We start from the raw sequence: 21631 nt of genomic DNA on the forward strand, positions 1-21631 counted from the left end.
ACAACTGGGCGCTGGACAACTGGGGGGTGGGCAATTAGGTGGCGGGCAAACGGGTGGTTGTTTTGGACAGCACGCCTGCGACGGGGGTGGAGGTGGACAGGGGCTGGGGCAACAGGGCGAAGATGGAGGTTTTGTACAAGTGGGCTTCGAAAATTGACACTTCAAGGTTGGACAACAATTTTGAAGTGGAGGGGCATTGGAACAGCAGGTCTGAGTTGGTGTTGAACACCGTTTCGTTGCTGACTCTTCCTGACACTTTTGCTGTGAGTGACGTTGCTTTCTTTGGCAGCAAACCAATTTCACAGAGCAAGAAGAAACATTTCCTATTGCTTGAGGCGGTTGTGATTGGCCTGTTGACTGCGGACAGGCGTCCTTAGATTGACATGCTCTTGAAGGGTTTTGGGATTGTTGCGAACATGATTTACCATCTTCACTCAGTTTTGGATAAGCCGTCTGAGATCCTACTGATGAATTTTGGCAAGGATCCTTCCCAGAGTCCGCCATAGCTTCCAACGTCCTAAAAATGGAAAACCCTAAACAGCTACCTTGGTAAGTAATGTAACTAGTAGGCGATTTAGAAATCTTTTAACTTTCTTTTTTTAGAAAAAAACAGCATTAATCATGCATATAGTTCTACACCTTAGAAAAAAGAATCTAACTCCGATCTAGAGCCTTAATTAGTGAATTCGCCTTAAAGAAAATCTACACGACTAATTTGGATTGTGGTAATAAAACTGAAAATGTAGCTTTGATAGGCTCACCTTGGTTCAAATGGACAGCTACCTCGGAGATGCAGTGTATGTCCGAGGGATAATACGACGACTTTATTGATTTCATGCCACGTGATTTCACGGTTGATTCAGCAAGAAGGTTCGATATGGGCGTGACACTTCTCCATCGCATGCGCTACTGAAATGGGGACAGTAGTCACTATAGTTAGTAGATTGGGAATGGCGTTTGCTATTAGCCATAATAACGGAAAAAATCTAGCATGCTACTTAATTTAGTAAGGGCAATTTGACATCAATTTATTGGTGGCAATTTTAAAGTGGTAAGAATAGTGAAAGAAGGGATTTAACGGAAAAAAAACAGACCTGCTCCGGAAATTAGGTCGCCTTGTTCACTTCTGCTCCAATGCTAGAGATAAACTTTAGGATAATGATATTTGTTTCAAAACGTTATTAGCTACGCGAGCTCTTCATTGCGTAGGAGTTGCAGACCCCTCATAGTAGCATGATATCCTAGCAGCGCCTAAGGTCTCGCGATTGCGTGGCATGTTGACACTCAGCTTTACTTCAACAAATGCAAATGAAGCGAGATGGGGTTTAGGCGAATCGTACGTGACCTAGAGACAGTTTTTATCGTAAGTTGAAGACATAATTTTGACGCAATAATCCTGCTTTGGCTTAAATGTTAGCACAATAAGTGACTGGCATGAAGAGTACGTTTACTGTAGAACGGCATCCAGTCTTTAGCACCACATGGCAAATAGATAATTCCACGTCACAATTTGCTCCGCACAGATCTGGTACCACCACTAACAGGTAGTAGTCTTCATCCAGCACGGAGTCAACAAACCATTGTCAATCATCTGCTGCGATTAACCACAGTCGATCCACCCGTTTTAACATTCAGCGCGGCTGTTACATTTCAGCATAATTATGACCTTTTAAAGGAAAACATTTTTACGAGCGCATTTGCAGGACTTTGTTCCTATTTGGATTGCGCAATTGCCAGAATTATTTTTCGGATGTTTAAAAGTCTTTTTTTCTTAATTTTTGAATCACCAGCAAGATTAAATATGATTAGACTTACTTAACACTTAAAATAAACCAATCAACTGCGACAAATTTCCATTATTCACATGTGTTGAAACAAAATTATTAATTTGTTTGTTCATATTCCATATGCGAAGCAAGTAAGATGAAAAAACGAACGGAGTAAATAACTAAAAAACAATGGGGAGGCATTGCAGGTTGGGCAAAAGCGACTACTGTCAAATGAATAAAGTAGTATGCATTTGAGGAGCGATTTCTGCTTCAAGCGTATTAACACATAAAAGAAATATTATTTAACTAGTTTACAAGTATCAAAGGGCTGGTGAGCATTTAGCAGGGACCGAATTCGATGAAAATCATGAGAGTCCCGTAACTAAAGCACATTTCTAGAGTGAGTCCTGACTGGTAGATATCACTCGCTGTGTACGTTAGTCATCCCCACTAATCGTTCTATTTCATGCTTACTTTTTTTTATGCACAGACAGCTTACACAACTTATTTTTCATAAAATGTTTGGCACAAGGCCACGTGCACGTGAATCATGTTCTTGGTGGGGTTGAAATAAAAGAACGCGCCGACTAATGTGCCAGAAGAGGGGTGATTGAGTTTGAAACGATAAATCAGCTTTAAAATGTTCTCATAGAACGAAAACAAATGATTTCTTGGTGTTTTCTGACTGGTATTTGAACGGACCACACCGGAAGTTTTAGACTAGACACCATTTAAAAGACTACAGCATCAAGGCTGTGGTGGCCGATTTTCGCCAGAGATCCTCCTAGCCAACGCAAGACTGTCCTTCTGGTAGGCTTTATGAATTATTCATCCTTCAGAACGCGTTTATAGGATTGATTATAACATCAAAAGACCCAAAACTAACGACAGATCAAAAAAATTTATGCTTTTAACGGATGAGAACATGGAATCCCGAGCCTTTGTCAAGGTCGTGATAAGCTCAAGTTGCGTCGAAGAACGTGTTGCTAAGGTACAGAAGATCCAAAAGGCCACCAGCATGACCCAAAGGTTGAACCGCGGAGTGGGGTACAACTAGCAGAGAGTGAAGGGCCCGCATAGTCAACAGAATATTAAATCACCATAAAGATTGTCCAGATAGTAAAATACTTACCGATACATTTTTTTGCAAGAAAGAAAATCCAACATGACTGACTCAGAAAGTGGTGGTTTAAATTTGCAATAGAAAGTTAATGGCAAGTATACCAAGCCATTTAAGATTGTTTCTTTCGAAAAGACACTGAAAAAGGAAAAACGTTAGTGTCGAAATAGACTGAGGGTATTTCTATTTGAATTAAACGGTAGAACACCTTCCCACCACTTATAAGTGGAACCTAATTAGGCCATAAGGAAGTGGAAGGAAATTTCGTGGAATTCTACGTTTTGGAGGCGGCTTCAACCCCAGAAAATGCCCCTATTTTGATTTTCTAGACCTTTCCATCATCACCACTGGTTCCTCAACATTCTATAAATTCGCCCCTGATTTGTTAATGCCAAGGTCAATTGGTTGCTATGGCTACGTGTGGGTGAAGCGACCGCGCGGCACAAGCTGACCCCGTGGGCCACCCATCAGGCGTGTACGCGCTTGCGGCGTCTCCACCCTCCACGCCGTCGGTAAACATCCGCCTGCATCGACGTCCGACTCATTGATTACCCGGTTCGGTGCCTGAAAGGTTCCAAGTGCAGGCACAACGAGAGTAGTTGGTAACAACTCGGAACATCGGAGATATTTCCCCACATGTGAAAAACAGACGTAGACAAGAACCGAGTGAAGCGTGTGTACCACAATCGCTGCAAAAAGGAAGCCTCCACCCACCACCACTTCAAACGTAAGATTAAGGCGATCCTGCCAATCGCCAACAAAATTGGAATTCCCGGTTTCAATGCGGCTTCAGTGCGCCTTCAGGATGTGTCAGCACACATTTATCAAAATTGCTCAAAAATTAAACATACAACCCGGTTAATGAAGACCAAACACAAAACACACAAAGAATGAATGACAAATTCGCACAAAAGAAACACAAATGATTGCAGATGAAGTTAAGCGAATCAAACGATTTTGCCTCCACAACAGGAGAAGAGCGGAAATATTGTAGACGATGGAATGTCTGAAAAGAGCAACGTTAGGTTCTGCAGATGTATGAAGTGGACACCTCGCAATGTCTCAAGCGTCAGTGAACAGTAACAATGTAGATGAATGGTTGGTCTGGACACAGCAAAATGGGCAGAGAGGAAAAGTTTTGTTTGTTGAGTCAGGTCACAGAAAGGGTAGAAACTTTACTAATCAACCAACTGCTTCAAAAATCCTCGGTAGGAGACGCGGCGCTCGAAGGAAACCGTCTGTCAAGCTTTTATCACCCTCCATCAAACACCAACCACTGGCGGTACAGACGGAGTCCTTCGGACAGCAATGCAACCCGTCCGAGCAGCAGACGGCCTAAAGCGGAGGAAAGGGGGAAAGAAAAGCATTCAATACCTAAGCTAGGAGTAGAAAATAATCTCGAGTCTCCCATGAGTGGTTTGAAACGTTGTAGCATTAGTGTGATGAATACGCGGCACCCTAGACGCTCAGCCGTCTATTCACGAACATGAGAAGTGAGAGAAGAGGGCGTGGAACTGATTGATCACAAGGCAGGGATAATAGTTGAAGAGGTGTGTCTAGATTAATTCCAGCTAAAGTTCCAATACTAGAGGCTCATTGACGAATGGTGGAAGTCGGGCAACCTCCATAATTGAACAGACACTACTATCGACGAGTCAAAAAACCAACCGGATGGGTTGATTGACTGGAGACGAATGACCGGGTTGGCAGTTGAACCATTCATTGAATCACCAGGTCCACCGACTAGATGGACAGTTAGAGAGTAGTCAGATTTTACTCTCAATCTGGCTTCCAAACCGTAATCCTGCAACGGTTCAGATAAATGCCCTTAAAGTACTCACAAACGCACCTTCTAGGACAGATTCTATGGAAGTCAAATCAAACATCATCGAAGTTGAGAAGCAGTGCTGATGACACCGCAACGGATTAGGTGGGCCTGGTCAGTCTAACGATGTCCACTTCCAAATTTCATCACTAAGTGCATCACATCAACAACTTGAGCAACAAATGTTGAAGGTGACTGAACCGAAACGGATTTTCCTCCTACTTTGATGAAGTTCCATGGCAATGACTCGTGCAGGAATGGATTCAGTTGGACTTCAAAAAGCAATCCTCCTTACCAGCGCCGGCTAAGATGCTAAAGATTAAAAGACCATCTCACAACGAGGAAATAAATGTTGGCGTTGTGGAGCGGAAAATCTTCCTGAACACTTCATTTAACGTAAATCCAAGCGACGCATCACTGATGTCGGGAACTTCTCACCGTGATGGCAACTTATAAACACCTGCTTCGCCTTTTGCAGAATGGAATTTCTAGGGTCGACACTGCAAGCATTACGTCTTTAGGCATGCCCTTCCGAATTCTAGATCACACAAAATTCTGAGCCGCATCAAGAGCATTCAGGTCTTTGATGAAATATCAACCTCGCCATTAGTGGTTTTGGGGCCAAAAATTTTGCAGAAATTGGTACCGAAGCTTATTCAAAAGATCCTATTTAGTGCAAGACACCTCAAATGCAGTGGATCTTATCTAATTTCAAGGCGTAGACGCCAAAGTCCACGATTTCCAAATCGGGAGGGGAAAATTGCTATAACTCTCGAAACCGTCCCATTATATGTTTAAATATACTAGGGCCCAGCTCACAAGGTATCAAGTCTTTAGATACAAACGCCTACAAAGTTAAAGAACTCGATTTGAAACGGTGACTTCAAAGAAGGGGATTCAAACAAGGACATTCATTAATCCTAACTTTCCGTCCAAGTTAATTTGTATCGGTTCTTGCAAAGCATCATCTAGCCTTCGGCTCTTAACTTCTAACTTTTGTAGCAGAGCCACTCAAAGAATTGGAAGAACGTCAAATTAACGTACATTTTCGAGGGGACAGCAACCGGTCTTCCCATTGCCGGAACAAGGCGTTGCTTTAGGAAAGCAGGCCCCAAGATACTTGCTCGTCAGAGCTGGTAGGATTTCTGAGCTCGCCCGGATGGTAGATGAGGCATCATCACTGCGGACGCAGGCATTGTAGGTGGTGTCGCATTCATACGAGGATGGACAGCAATGCTTACGGTCCTTACAACACACGGCCTGAAGAAGGAAAAGACGAGAAGCTAAATAAGCATAAAAGTAGTACCGGACCATATTTCCAAGCAAACTCAGATCACAATAACAAGAATCTTGACATGATCATCTCAACGTGGAAGGAAGGCGGCCATTGTGGAGGGTTGAATATGCGGAGACGCGACGGGACTATCGAAGCCACATGGACCCCCAAAGGCAAATTAAATGAACAAATCAAAATGCCCCATAAAAGGTAAGTTTATAGCAGGATCAATTAACCGAAAAAGTTGGTACGGTCGTCGGTAGAACCTGCTGCAATGAATTGTAGGATGGTGCAGACTGTCGGTGCGGTAGTCTTTAGTGTGCTCTCTGCCATCTTTCATGTCATCAAACGTCTTTTGAACCTGAAGGCTGTAAGTCGGATTTATCAACCAAGCATAACTCGGTTTCAAGGGCGCAGAAGCTTCTCGAGAGCAAAAGGTACCACCCATTAGCAGTTTTAAACATCTTTCATGGGGGCGTCTATAGCCCCAGATAAAAGTTCTGAAGGCTTCTGCCTAGGCAGAACCGAGGTGACAACGAAGTGAATCGATGGGACGAATAGAGAACGTGGGTCTCAGGAACTCCCATCGAATACTTTTGCCTTTAAGATCAGCATTTCCAAGTCATTCAAAGCGCTAGCTGTCGAAAATCATCCAGCTTATCCTGAGGAATCCACGACAAATCGACCTATGATCTTCGCTTCTGCCTCATGCAGGACATATAAGATGTCAAACTTTAACTGCTGCAACAGCCAAAGTAGCAGAAGACGAGTTCCCACAAGGAACACAAAGGAGAAAGCTTCCGAGGAGAAGAACTCTCATTTAATATAATAATCGCGCGAAATTTTCCAATCTTCCAGCTCTTCTGTGTACGCCACTAATCAGGCCAATTCTGGATTCATGCACACCTTACAGCGTCTTCGAATCACACTCAATGTATCGCCATAATACTGAAAGAGGCCAGTTCAGTAGACTCACATTAGGCCACAGACAGCACCCATAAAAGTTGTCATCAATCGGACAGCAGGTCGTATTGCTCGGACATATAGTTACGCCGTCTTTGCAAACGATACTGTCGAAAGTGACAAACTTTGCTGCTTTTTTGAACTTCCAAGGTGTTAAAAGGTCACCACTCGAGTCAGATTTGAGGCATTGATTGAAGGCACACGAGTAACCGTTGCGACAGCAGTGCTCACGATCTAAGCAACAAGTGGTCTAGGAGGCGAATGAAATACTAGCAATGGGATTCGTGATGAAAATAAACACTTCAACAACACTTTTACCAGCGATTCAGCCATCTTTCCGTCCCAACTAAAAACCGTCCATTTAACCTACTAAAACCCAGCAATTCCTTGATGAACCACGTCATTCATTCCACAGCCTATTCGCTCATTCATCCACCTAGTCATGTGACCGTCCACCTTGTTCATGCATCCATCAAACGTTACTCGTCCCCTACTGTCGATTCAGCCACTTAGCCTCTACGACTCCGTGCAACTGGAGAGCACCGAGCCATCCATCAGACCAACTAACTTATGATAGCGGATTCGAGTTGTCAACTAAAGGGAGCAAATCAGGATCTCCACAACTCTTGGAGTCAAACCAGTAAATTACGCGAATTGAACATTCCAAGATGGGTTGATAACTAGGCTCCTATGGTGGATAAGCACGATTCCAGAAAGGGCCGTGGTAATAAAATCTGACAATCGGATATGCGCTACATCCCACCGACTGACTGTTAAAGGAAGATTCTATAAAAAATCTAGTGGGCGTTAATATCAGTTGGGTGAAATGAGGCTTAATTGAGGGAACCATCCCAATACGATGAAGCCAGTCATCTCTCCGCTTTGATCATAGGCTTCAGGAGAAGTCTCCCAAATAAACTCACATCCAAAAACGGACAACAGCCCCAAGAATCGTCGGCCAACTGGCAGCAGGTGGCATTGGGACCCTCACAGTAACTGCTATCATCACACATCACAGTTTCTTCTACGGGGTGTTTCGAAGCCTCCCCCGAGACAACGGGGATGATCGGAATGGTGGATAGTGAGACGCAAGAACCACCGTTCCTAGAGTCGCAGAGGTAGCCCTGAGGACAGCAGTGCTCTCCATCGTTGCAACAAACGGCCTGAAAGGAGGAAGTATCTCAAGACGATTTGGCTGGAGGATATTACACTAACTGATGTCGCTATCGTACTCGTGAGACGTATTTCCCCTCCCCTAAGCTAACTTTGAATATCAAGTCATCTAAACAACTAGGAATCTACCCAACTATCTTTCATCTATGCCTTCATGCTTGATCCATCCACCTGTGGACCAGTGCCTAATCTACTCGTCAGAGTCCGGTTTATTAATTCATAAAGCTACCCATCCATTCAAAACTCAAGACCTCTTATCCCTCAGACTTCTCCAATAGAAGCTGGTAGACCAATAGACATCAAGCCAAGCAATCTATCGCTGTCAAATAGGTTAAATTTGCTAGCATGTTTCAGTTTGCAAACAGGTATGAAAGAATTCGAATTCCTTATATTCCAAAATTGAAAGTCACATGAAGTGTCTAAGCGCACAACGACAATCCGAAAAGAGACATAAACCTACATTCTCAAATGGACAGCACGCAAAGGGGGCGCCAGATCCCACAGTCTTGCAACAGGTGGAGCCTTTGTGACAGGCAGACTTCCCATCCGAACACTTGACACGCTTTCGACCGATTAAATAATTGGAGGGCTCGAAGGGATTCACCCAAGCACCCGATCTGGGCACGCATCCATCCGAGTCACTGGTGCAGTGTGTACCTCTCGGACAACAGTGATAACCGTCTGCGCAGCAATCTGCCTGAAAGGATGATGGCATTTGAACGAAAGTGATATTGCGGATAATCGGTGAAAAGCAATCAGTAATTAGAAAACGAAGAAAATTGTCACGATTTAAACCAAAGTATATTACTTTTATAACATGAATTGCTTACAAGGACGCGAACTAGCAACGTTAACGTGGCAAGTTACCTTGTTTATACACGAAAACGCGGATAGCAAAAGTGGTGAAAAAAGAACACTGTGGTGTCTAATGAGGCCTTATGAGGTCAAAAAATAGGGAATGACCTATTTTAGCGAAGAGTGAGGTTGAGATGTTATGTTACCGAGAATATTCACTTCAAATAGTCTTAGAATCCTCAAGCAATTATTAGAATTTCAAACGGGTCGCTTGAACAGATATCTTGTTATGAAATAGTCACTTGTCAAGAAAAAATAGTACTCTAGCGATCACTGACCTAATGGTGTAACAGAAACTGTAACGAGTGAGAGAAAATGCAAAAACATAACCCTACATACCCACCTTTTACTTGTGAACTTTGAGTTCACATGAAATGGCTACTTGCAGATCAATTATTCAAGGTTAAACTCATTTTAGCACAAAAAGGCCTAAAATAAATCAAAGTAGTCCCTTGAGAATTCATGAACTACCACTAAATGAAGGTAATTAAGATCAATCAGAGGTAACCCTGGGCTTCCAAATGGTAAAAAACAATACAAACGAATACTTGTCAATGAACTCCCACGACTAATCTTAAAAAAGCCAGTCAAAAGATACGTCCATACACTGACTAGCTGGAGGACATATATACCACTTTTAATTGGATATCTTATCGGTAAAAACAACCGTTTATATGGCTACTAAATGGCAAGAAACTTTATTTACTTTAAAAAGAAACACAAAAAACACCATAACAACAGTTTATGCAGCAAATTCTGTGAGAAATAAAGATTCCGATGGTAAAGGTTAACAAACATCTATAGGCTGCGTGTGACTTCCTATCGGAAGTAACAGCATGTCAAAAACAACAAATGAATAACAAGCCTTCTGGAAAATTTAGGGACCCGACTCTAAGTACGAATACAATGTAAATCCAAAAAATAACCCACCTCCTCGTAAGGACAACACCCCATAGTACCATCGAACATAACGCAGCAGGTATCAGTGTTGCGACATCCCGAGTCTACCAGAGGGCATACTCGACTATCTGAGATCGAGGATAACTCGTCTTTGGGAGAAAGGCGACATGACTTTGTTAAAATGTCGCATTCATAACCAGGCGGACAGCAATGCTCGCCGTCGTTACAGCAGACGCCCTAGAGGGTTGAATTTTCCATAATACACTGCACAACTTACACCTTCGAAAGGACAGCAGAGATCTCCACAAGTCGCAGGACACGATTCAAAACTGGCTTCAGTTTTTGTCGCCGGTGTTGTAGGCGGGTTTTCAGTAGGAATCTAAAGAACTCCACGCATGAACTCCCAAAATAATTACCTGAGATAGAGGTGGGGGTGGAGCGAAAAAGTTCATGAAGGCAAAGAATCCGGACTGGATCCTTGTGCAATAACCATCGGAGTCGCAAACGGTGCCTCGCGGACAGCAAGAAGTGCCCGATTCGCAGCAGATGCCCTATGAAATATGATTAGAAATTCAAGCTAAAACTCACATCGGAAGCTGGACAACATTGCAAATACCCATTCGCACCATTGCAGCAGACTCCAGAGGCACAAAGAAGAGAACACTGATCTTCAGCAAGTGCAAGACCTGATAGGAGTATAACGAACCACACGGGAACAAAAGCCATCAGTGAGGCTAGAGTGGCAACAAATGTCCAAGAGGTTAAAATACTAATATACTGTTTGTCGCACCATCAGCATTATCATGAAAACTAAATTTACATTTAAAATTTGAAGTTTACTTTGGTAGTTAAAAGTTTTCAAAGCTTATAAAGCAAAATTTTGCAGTGGTTCATTTTTGCAAAGTGGCGCTTTTAATAGCGCAGTAATCTGAAAAAAATTTATTTGACTATTATTTATAATTAAAAGCGTAATTAAACACAATTCTGACAAAGCAAACATTAATGCAACTGCAATTTTCTTTACACACTAGAGTTTTTAGGCAAACAGTAAGAAGTTATTTTAGAATAGTGTATTGCAATACGATGATTGTTTATTTCTCGGTATTGGCGACGAAACACTTTTGAATTGGCCTTCTTGTTTCACGCCGGGCGGGCCAGCCTTCAGTCCATGCCAGCAGTCCAAATTCCTTCTCTGTGCTGAACATATATATATATTCCACCCGAGTATTGTCTTCCTTTGTCTTCAGGAAAGTCTAGGGACGCTGCATTAATGGCGGCGGAAAGCGAACCCGATCCTAAAGGGCATCTACCCTGATTTTTACTACTGCGTGATAAACCATAACGGAGCCGACGAAGTACATGTGCTACGGGTGGGTGAATGGCGATGACCTCAAACAAAAGGGTTTAAAAAGACGTCTACCTTTGGCATCCATTCCAGTCCCGTGTTCTGCAGGAAAGCCACTAACAACTGAAGCGGCACTAGCTGTGAACCATCTGGAAGTTTTGTTACAGACTTCCCCTGCTACGCCTGCATAAAGCTGTTGCTAATGTGAATTCGCGACTCATCCTCCATTTCCTTACTAGCTGAATGGAGCCCGGGCAGCTCCAAAGTGGAAACAGCGCGGAAGGGAGGAACAGACGCGAAACCCTTCCTCCATGGACCTATGCTAAATCCTGTCTTTCCTTATATGAATATGCCTTCAGGCCAGTGTGCCTACGTCTATCTATGGACACGCATGATGGCTGGCACAATTCTCCGTTCCTGAATCAAGTTTTTAAACCGAACGAAACTCCAGATCCAGTTAAATTGCAAGAGGGATCAGTGACAATGCGGTCAAGTATCTCCTCGGTTGCACACCAATTTGATGACTGGCACGGCCGCCTCGTAGGTATTTCCTTGAAGCACCGTCTACGTCTTGATGGCTGATGTGGTAGGTTGACCTGCGGGAGTGCCAGGGGCGACACTCAGAAGAGAAGGCGGCTATGTAATACGATAGTTGTTTGCCCCTCGGTATTAGCGAGGCACCACTTTTGAATTAGCCTTTTTGTACTACGCCAGGTGGGCTGACCTTCGGACCATGCCAGCAGCCCAAATACCTTCTCTGCGCTGAATATATACATTCTACCCGACTATTATGTCCTCTTTCGTCTTCAGAAAAGTCTCGGAAAGCTACGGTATCATATTCCGCGTTTTACTTATTTAATACCTACTAATTGTGTGTTTAAATGCTCGTCCTCTGTAATATACTCATCTTTTACTTCCTTTCGTCAGTTGAAATATACGGCTTTAAATTACAAGGGACCGGCAAGTATTCCCTTTCTTGATACAGTTCAGAGTTCGTACGTTAGTAAGGCAATTTACGGCATGTTGTCGAGGCTTATTATGACGCCAAAGAAGACATGCAGAAGTAGGGCATGGCGTGTAAACATCTGGACAAATCCTCACCGTCCTGAATTCACCTACCTTAATAACTGATGTGATGTCTCCGTAGTTTGTTTAACTCTGTGTTTGACTACACAGCACTTGAATCGTCGCAGCTAGACTTTTGCTTGGAGGCTGTGCCTGCGCCCCACATTAGCAGCCTCTGTACTTCAGCAATGCATTCCTGCCCACACTACCGAGAATTCTTACGACTTCAGGAAAGACCAGCTGCGGTGCACTAAATTTATCAGTTTTGCTTCTTTCGTCACTTCTTAATGTAACAGATCTGCCTTTTTTTCTATAGATTGCTGTAAAATCACTTATCAAATATGCTCATTACTAACTCAAATAATTCGAAATAATCCCTCCCTAACAAAACAAAAACATGGATGATACACATAACAGTACGTATATTTCTAATAAATAATCACTCTCGTTTGTTTTGCCTCCCTATTTTATTGGCAGAGCTTTGTGGGTTCCGAGTACGCTGATAAATCCTTCACGTTTACTTGTTCCCGTCTCCTCCAAAAGGTGTTGTATCTCCGGTTTCATTATTTTCGCCTTCTGCTTGACATACGGTAGTGAAAGGTCGTCTCGGCTCAATGCTCAACGACGCCTCGTATGTTTGGTCATCGCTTAGTAATCGAGTTGGATCTAGTAAGTAGTCCACGACCTAAAAAATTGCCATTAGCTCAAAATTATAACCCACCTCTTGCCTAAGTTCAATCATGTAGGGTGTTTGGGTATACCTCCTTATCTCCATGAGTACATGAGCCAGCTAGAAAGCTACTGTGACTTTGAAAATCAGGACTACCATTCTCATTTTGCAGAAATTTATCAGGCCGTGCTCAGTAATATCCAATGCGCCCTCTCCAATGAAGGAGAGATCCGTCAGATACATGCCCAGATACGGTATGCATGGTGGGTCGCAGCTGAAAAAAAAACTACTGGTTCAGAGCCGGCGGACACAACTTTCACCCTCTGATGGTATTTGTCAACATACCGATGGAGCAGTTCACGCAAATTCTTAAACCTCGCGGTTGCAGCCACCAAAGTGAGGAGTTTTTCAAACGACTGCTTAGACTGTTTAGCAACCACCTCCCAGGTTGCCTTCAGGCGGTGAACAGAACTGTTTTCCAAGGCTGCACAAATTTGTAACACCCCATTGTAATTCTGCAAACATCGACAGATGTCAGCAATTGCAATCCACTTTTCAATACAGGCTGCACGATCTGGAATTTCTGAGCGGGAAATAATTTCCGAAACAACCAGTTTACTGACTTCATTAAAGCGTTTTGTCACCAGCATCACGTGGGGCGCCTTGGTCTCCTTTCCATCTTTCATCCATACCTGGTTCAGTAGTTCTCTGCAACATGGAAAAGCTATGGTCAGCTACAATTGAGGCCCACTTCGTCGGATAGGTAATAAGGACTTACTGCGTTTTAATTGAGCGAAAAATGTGGAAATCGAGGTAGGTTAACTCCTCCGCAATATCTAATGCTGGTATTTTATCGAAGTTCTCCTTTGATGGAACCTTTATAAAACAACAAAAAATTGTTCACTTATTGCAAGAAAAGTCTGTATTTTCTATTTTTCTATACCTTCGTTGACAGAAAAATACTATGATAAACTTAGACGGAAGCAGAAGGTTGTTGCAAGTGTTGACGGTAGTTCTTTATTCCTATTGGCTAGAAGATACGTAGACGGATTTCAGTAGGAAACCAGCCTCTATAAAAGCTGTTTTTACATCAGCTAATAAACAAGTTCTTAGGAAATTTTTCAATGAATAAAAGGGTAGGAAACCGCGATACTTAGTGTTTTTTTTGCATTTTTCGATTGTGAAGCATCAGATTTATTTGATTGGTTGATCTGCCGAACGATCTTCTAAAGGTCAAGCAAGAAAAGAATGCAGTGATTTATCGTAAAACCCTTCCATTTGTATGAACTCTTGAGTAATCATTAAAGTGTTTAATCCTTACTTGTTTTCTCATGCCTAAAGAATCAAAGAAGGGGAGTTGAACACATCTGCTTCGGTATTGGTTAAAACAAGGGTGGGTGAAAATTAATCGAAAAGGTCGATTCAAAGGTAAACTTGCCTGTGATGGGGTCATGAGGAGATCTAGATCGACATGCGATTCGACTAACTGGTCGTTGAGCATCTCTCTGGAAAGCTGGAAAGCTACCTTGCGATTTGAAACGTTTAGGCGAGGATTACGAAGTAATTCCTCCAGCAGAACCTGCATTTTGGACTTGAGTTGAGCATTGCCGTCAAAATCCTGGATATGAAGATAAAATATAAGGCAGCCTTTAAAATCAGAGAGAATGGTTGAAGTCTGATGGTTGATATTCGAAGAGATATCAAGCGATTAGTCAATTCAGCAAAATACCTTGTTTTTACCCTTGATTTTAGCCCGTCTGGCTATTTACGACAAAATGAAGTACTCGAAGCCTATTTTAACCAAAAAGAAATCCACTCAATTTTCAACCACTTGTCCATTTCACCCCTCTGTCCCGTATCTATCCACTTCATATTCATCCGTATACATCCATCCAATTTTGCATCTACCCATCCATCCACTCTGGGAGATGAAATTTCCGTCTACCTACCTCGGGATACTTCGTAATCCAATGCCGTGCCACGTTCAAAACCCTCAATACTGTCATGCTCGCCACCTTCTCCTCTCTTCCTCCTTCTCCACTCGATGTCGTTAATCGCAGAAACGGGGATTCTTCCTTCGGTGTCATCCAATTTGCGACGGATGCCATGGTCGTCACTGGTGGTGTTTCACCAAAGTGAGATGTAGAAGCTACGGCAGTTGTAGGTGTTATGGAAGATGTTGTTATTGCTGTTATTGCTGCTGTTGACATTGGAGATCGGTGGATAGCAGATATGCGTCTTTGATGGGACATGCGTGTCGAACTGCTGGCTGCAGTTGCTATGGCAAAGGCTTTCACCGCGGCCCAGTTGCTTGACCTTAAAGAGGCACGTGATAAAAACGAGGTAACTTAAAGCTTTTTATAGTTTATAACCCTTTCATCTCACCCTCGAATTAATTTTGTACTCTATTTATGAAGCATTCATACATTATATGGATAGTTGTAAACATCGTCCAAATATTCTTTGAAACTAGTGGGATTGTAAATGACTGAATTTCATTGTTCCCACCGTAAGATCCACAAAAGTAATTGCTAAGCTGTTGTTTTAGGAGGTCACAACGATTGGAGTTGTCGCTGACAGTATAACGGTATTTGTTACGTTTAAACCATCAAAATATCCTCCTTTCGAGTGGCTAAGTGCCCCAAATTGAGATAAAGGTCTTTTATAAGGGGGGTCTGCTTTTCAAGGACTAAGCTTTAAATGTGCTGATATCAAAAAAGGACCAATCATAGGCACACTGATTAATTGTTTGTTCACCTTCGTCTAGAGAGTCGCGCGGAAGTGATGATAGCACCGGCTCTTGGTGCTCGACGATACGTCGGTGTGCCACAGGTGTAACTCACGCGGCTCTGTTGTCGGGTTAAGCTGGTTCGGTCTCATGAGAATGAATACGAAATACTTTTTACTTAAATGTAATCAGTAGCAATCTTATAAAAAACTCGTTTGGATATCGTAATTGATAAGGCTATTGAGACTAGACTTACTGTCGGGCCTTTAATAATCTTAGCTGGAAGAAAGGTGGATGAAATCGAAGGAAAAAGTGCTGCGTTTGAATTTTTTTCTGATATAATCTAAAAGACAACTGGAATTGCTAGCCTAATTCATATAGAGAAAAACAAGGTTTTTATGGTATGCAACTAACGCTGTAAGCGATAAGGAAGTGAATCGAGAACACATTAAATCCTTCAGCGGTATGTGCATTCAGGAAAGAAATATTTTTTTTGAAAATAGTAAAACTATTAAGAGTAGATTAAGTCGCGAATGCCTTTCAATTTAGAGCCATGAACACAAGGAATAAAATAGACTAAAGAGATGTTAAACTTTTGCTTCATAAAGGCAGTATGCGCCTCCTTGTTTGTTTTCTGACATACTGGGTGCAGAGGTTGAAACAGAACGGCTCTTGATGATTGAGAGATCTGGCACGACAGCACTTTGATTCTCCTAAAGTGGCAGTAGAGTAAAAAATCCTTTCTTTATTAGTCATTGAGCCCAAGAGTAGGGCAGTAAAAGAATCCGTTAAATCTTGAAGTTAAACGGTAAAGATGTTCACAATTTTCACTCTTTATATATTAATTTGTAGATTAAGTGGTTAAGAATGTGAAAACAAGTTTTTAAGAGTCAACTTTAACTAGTCCACCGCTATTCACAATAGTATAACATACCTTGTTCCCAAAGAAGGTCATCAGTGGTGAACCAGCATTTGTGATAGGAAAGATAAATTCACTCGCGATGACCTGCTTCCCCGTTCCTGATTCTGCTTGCTTCATTTTTACAGCATCTAGAAATTTCACACCGAAAAGACTTGCAGTTTATAATATGTCAGCCAAAAGTTCACACCTGTCAGATGAGATGAGAAGCACACAGAATCGTTAGACCTACGCATCGGGCTAAGCCCCACAAGAGCCGATTTGTCTGCTTTAGAAAAGGAGTATTTTTCATCGCCTTTCGCCTCTCCCTCCTCCTCCGTTTCTCCTCCTTCTTCACTCTCTTCATCACGTTCTTTGCCATTACCAATTTCTCTGGAGTGCCCAAGTAATTTTAAATTGTCTCTGCTCTCTTCCTCAATTGTCAGTGGATCGAATCTGTTTTCTAGGGACTGAAACAAACAAATGAGTAGTATGTGTTAGACCTACTTAAGCAACTTCGGATTCTTAACCATACATTATAAAGTACCAAATTAGTTAACATGTTGGGATTTAAAATCTGAAGAAAAGATAATTTCCTCTCCAAATAATTTTTTGGTCCACTTATAAAGTGAGAATGCCCCTTGGTAACACACGAAGCGCGTAGTTGCTAATGGGATGGCAGTTTTCTCTCTGTGGTGTTAATTTTCCACTCAATCTTTGTCTCTGCCTCATCTTTGATATTCTCATGATGGTGCAAGCAGATCACTGCGCCTGTAGTACACAGCCTCCACAACTGGCGGGATGGACGGATAGACGAACGACGAGACTGTGATCAGATCCTACCTGCTCGTCGATTTGTCCCTTCCTTTGACCTTCCACTTTTTCTTCGCTAACAAAGGCGTTATAGTTGGAAAGCATACAACTTCAGCCATACATTCATTTATTTTTCGACTGATTAATAGAACACAAGAGTTAGAAGGCACCTATTTTGATGCACAAATAAACAAAAAACGGCCTGGAAACTGAGGAATGAACAACGGTAGCACCAAACTCACCGCATTCCTAGCCAATTCCTCTGCCTCCTTCACTATATCATGGGATATGTTCTTGATTCCCTCCTTACTACTGCCCCTAGAGGCCTCAGAAAATAAAAATTTTCTCAATTTATCGGCCTCAGATGCACTTTTAGTCCTCCGCGTTTCGATATCTTCCTCACTTTCGCTATCGCCGGCTGAAGTTGAGGTAGAATAAGCAGTACTTCTAGACATTTCTTTTTGTAATCCAACTGTTATCTTAACTCACACTCATGCTCCTCCTCCTCAAGAACTTTTTCAGTGGCCAGATTTCGACGTGGAAAGAAGACTTGGTGTCTCGTGGCATCGATCATGCCTGTGGACACTCGTCTCCCACCCTTGATTCCGGTAAACGTAAGGCTATCGTTGTGCTGCTGACTGGCACGTCGAACACCGGGTCTAAAAATTTATGAGCAAGTAGTGGCTACTGATAATATATGAGCTGCTCCGATTTTCAAATTGAAAAAAGGCTACTTTTTATGTTTTAGTAGGGTGGGTGACCCACCGGCGAATTGGAAGTGTATCCACCCATTCATGACGATGGATGGATGGTGAGTTGATAAAAGTTGAAGGGGTGAGTCAGGGACGAGCTGGCATATTGAAGAAGGCTAAACTGTTAAATACCCTGATAGAATAATTTTGAATACATAAACCGATTCATCATTCGTTGATGCAGATCTTGTTGCGTTTTCAACAACTGTAATCCAGATACTCTTCTCAGAAGATGCGGAAAGGAATGCTGTTGATGGATCATTTATGGTCAAATGGCGGTTGATTAGGAGGAGGGACGGCAATTAATCCGGATCCGGATGCATTAAAAAAGATTAATGAGCGGCTTGCTAACTAGAAATATGCATAGGTGGTTGGAACGAAAATAGGTACCCTTCAGAATCGACTAAACCACAGAATGAAGTGTAACTGGATGAAATAGGTGGGTACCATCTGGGTTGATAGGCAATTTGACTGAAAGGATGAACTGGATGGGTGAATAGACGCGTGTCTCGAGATGGTTAAATCTGTACAATTTGGAAACCAGCAACGACACGTGGTAGGTGGGAATGCCTACTGGATTGGTTGTTTGACAATAAAATCCTTAATGAATCAAGAATGAATTGCAAATTAAGAATTTCAAGAATTGACATATAAATAAGGGTTCCCTTTCTCCCCCCCTCTCACTTACCTCGCTTGCAGCATGGACTCTAGTAGATCGAGGTCAATTTTTGTTGAAGCCAGTTGAAGTGATGGGTCTCGAAGTACACACCGAAGCACAGCTATGATTGTAAGTCCAGTGGTGAAGACACGGTAAGTAAGAAGGAAAGTGTTCAAGTAGTCAATTGACTGAAACCGCGGATCCAAAAGGCGATCCAAGAGACGGCCCAAGGTGCCGTGGCGAACCTTCATAAGGCAGAATGATGGATCAACGATTACTTCTACTGTGTACTGAGAATACAAGGGAAATTGAGCCCATCTTTCATTCGAAAAGTGCTTTAAAACAAATTTAAATGGGCGTTGGTTTGGTGACGATCGCTGACTGCCGCTCCAAGTGTAACAGCAGTATGGAAGAATTAAATCTTGTTCAAGCGTGCTATCACCTGCCTACTTCTAAGTCGTGCAGATTGGATTTGAAGGTGAGAAATGAAATAGTCGCTCGCTGAAACGTTCAGAAGTCACTCCTTTTGCTGATTTTGGACGTGTCTGTTGTACGAATGGAGTTTAGCTGGACCCCTAGGCTAAAGAAGTCTCCAACACTTTGCATGGCATTAGGAAGAATTGTGCTAGTAGAACCAACCATTCAGGAATGGTTTAGACAAGCCGATTTGGAACGGAAGCCTTTATTTCTAAACCTACATCCTGGAAAAGTACCACTTTTTTTTAGACCCGTGTTAACCATGCCTAGATAGACTTTCCAACCTGGGCGTCCGGGAAGTCCCTTTCGAGGTATCTCTTTGGCATCTCCTTCCACAATTCTATAATTAATTGCAATTCAATGTCTTAAAAAGTTTCTTTGAGCTAGTCAGTGCTTCCTAGGAATTTCCGCTGGCTGTGCTCACAAGGCCTTTTACATCAAAGTCATTTAAAAGTTGCATAAATGGGGCGGAGCTGGCGCCCTCCTCGTTTACACCAGTGGTCCGGAAATACTCGCGCACCCACCGCACTCTAAGGGCTCTCCAAAGTGCTACGGTGACACCGTTTCTTCTAAAACCTTTGCCTATTCAATTTTTCTACTTTGTTAGAAGGCTTTCCCCGGTTGTCCTAATTTGTCAGTTTTTTCGATCCAAAACTGCAGGCGCTTATTCGCATCTAAATATGATTTCTTGCGACGCATAGGTTGGATAAGCCTCAAAATAGTTTCAGAAAGACGCTTAAACTTAATGTGAAATTTTTTTAAAAAAATATTCAAGTAGCCTTAAAAACTATAGAGTTTTTCCAAACCAAGCTTACTAACATAAAGTGATTTTAAAAGGGTAGTTACTTGAGGCATTTTGCACGAGTTCCTCGTTGACCGGTACTTAATGTCAGGACAGTCTTTGAATAGTCCAGGATCCAAACTGGGAAAATAAAAGAAGCAATAAAAGGTAAACATTTAAATAAAAAGGCTCAGTCGTGGTTACTGTTGAAAGTCATGTTGAACCCACCGAACTGAATAGGGCATGGAGATTGATGACACCTCCGAATGCGCAATGCTCAGCATGTCACTATAGTGGAGTTGTTCAATGCACTAAAATTTAAAAGGTGCTATTTCTTATTCCACCAACTTTTGTATTTTTTTACCACTTTACCTCGTCGTGGCAGTAATTATGACTGTAAATTGTCTGATTAACTAGCTTTGGGAGATAATTCATTAGAAGACGAAACTTATGTCCAGTAAAGATCCTGCATTCTCGAAGACAACACTTCATTGACTCATTTTTGACGATTTAGTGACTAATTTTAAATGTCCAGATTTAATTCGTACTACGCCACAAATTTCTACATCAGCGCTCTATTGGTCGATGAACAGTATTTAAATGCCACGGTCTAATTTTGTGCACATAAAGAACAATTTTCTTCTCTGACAGCTCTCTCAATCCTCCAACCTGACTTATATCTGAGCACCAGGCCTCCTTTTCTTGCAAATTCGAGGCCACTAGCCAAATACTGCAGGTTTCCTCCTCATTGCCTGGCCATGTTATCTGAAAAGCGAGATTTCTGTAGCTTCCGAGGTAAGGAGCGGTGCTGGTTGAGGGTGAGGTGGACATCAATGAGGCAATTTGTGTGGGACTGTCATCACCTGAGTCATCGGCAACGTTTTTGCGATTGAGGGAGCTCGTGCGTGTCTCCCGCCTGAACTTCCCTTGAGGGCAAACAAAAGTGCTACTCATTTGGTGTGAGTAACAAGGAATTTGGGGGCGTTAATTTGGCTAAAAGTTAGGTATAAAAGCACAACCCTGCCCTATGCATCATAACGACCTGTCTGTTTTAAAATTATATTACAATCAAGATGCCAATGAATAAGAACAGATTGTTTGGCTTCCGAAATGGAAATGAGGAGGAGCTAATTTTCTAAACCCTTAAACTCAATTTAAAGTATGAAAATTGACTCCTTACGTTAATAAATTATTGAAGCTTTCAGTAGGTTGTAATCCATCTGAAATGGCACCTTGAATTAAATTCTAATGAAGCCTATCTAAAAATCCACTGGGTAGAAGATGTGCACTTCGGGACGAGTGGGAAGAAGGAAAGAGGGTTGACACTGCCTAACTGCTTCTTCTCTTCCTCACCTTTCATATTCCATTCATAACAACCGAACAAATGATCATCAGGTAATCACCTAACCCCAAAAATTACATAGGAAATAAAACAAACATTTAAAAATTGTTAATGAGGCTAAATTAAGTTGACTAAAGTCAGCCAGGGTTGCATGTTTTGAGTGGTAGAAAACTTGGATAGAAGCAGCACCTTACAGCAACCTTGTGTCTCTCGGCTGGTTT

At 42.3% G+C, this 21631-nt stretch overlaps 1 protein-coding gene across 1 annotated transcript in view; it reads right to left on the bottom strand. All coding sequences in view use genetic code 11, as the record gives it.

Moving 5' to 3' along the window:
* Positions 1-34: 34 nt before the first annotated feature.
* Positions 35-21631, bottom strand: part of EGR_07109 (Ras-specific guanine nucleotide-releasing factor) — a gene marked incomplete at both ends in the record, with an annotated part of 45656 nt that continues 24059 nt past the window's right edge. Inside the window, 29 exons of the mRNA XM_024496358.1 lie at positions 35-261; positions 426-517; positions 3308-3633; positions 4081-4224; positions 4535-4693; positions 5759-5974; positions 6967-7203; positions 7877-8116; positions 8587-8823; positions 9912-10118; positions 10159-10260; positions 10298-10432; positions 10508-10567; positions 12881-12976; positions 13118-13235; positions 13307-13669; positions 13740-13837; positions 14487-14579; positions 14911-15277; positions 15719-15836; positions 16333-16402; positions 16624-16739; positions 16841-17057; positions 17643-17818; positions 17890-18059; positions 18841-19100; positions 20134-20209; positions 20297-20379; positions 20738-20994. Coding sequence (XP_024349199.1) covers positions 35-261; positions 426-517; positions 3308-3633; positions 4081-4224; positions 4535-4693; positions 5759-5974; positions 6967-7203; positions 7877-8116; positions 8587-8823; positions 9912-10118; positions 10159-10260; positions 10298-10432; positions 10508-10567; positions 12881-12976; positions 13118-13235; positions 13307-13669; positions 13740-13837; positions 14487-14579; positions 14911-15277; positions 15719-15836; positions 16333-16402; positions 16624-16739; positions 16841-17057; positions 17643-17818; positions 17890-18059; positions 18841-19100; positions 20134-20209; positions 20297-20379; positions 20738-20994 — 5060 coding nt within the window. The remainder of the gene's footprint in view (positions 262-425; positions 518-3307; positions 3634-4080; positions 4225-4534; positions 4694-5758; positions 5975-6966; positions 7204-7876; positions 8117-8586; positions 8824-9911; positions 10119-10158; positions 10261-10297; positions 10433-10507; positions 10568-12880; positions 12977-13117; positions 13236-13306; positions 13670-13739; positions 13838-14486; positions 14580-14910; positions 15278-15718; positions 15837-16332; positions 16403-16623; positions 16740-16840; positions 17058-17642; positions 17819-17889; positions 18060-18840; positions 19101-20133; positions 20210-20296; positions 20380-20737; positions 20995-21631) is intronic.

This window comes from Echinococcus granulosus, assembly GCF_000524195.1.
Source record: "Echinococcus granulosus chromosome Unknown EG_S00070, whole genome shotgun sequence".
NCBI lineage: Eukaryota > Metazoa > Platyhelminthes > Cestoda > Cyclophyllidea > Taeniidae > Echinococcus > Echinococcus granulosus.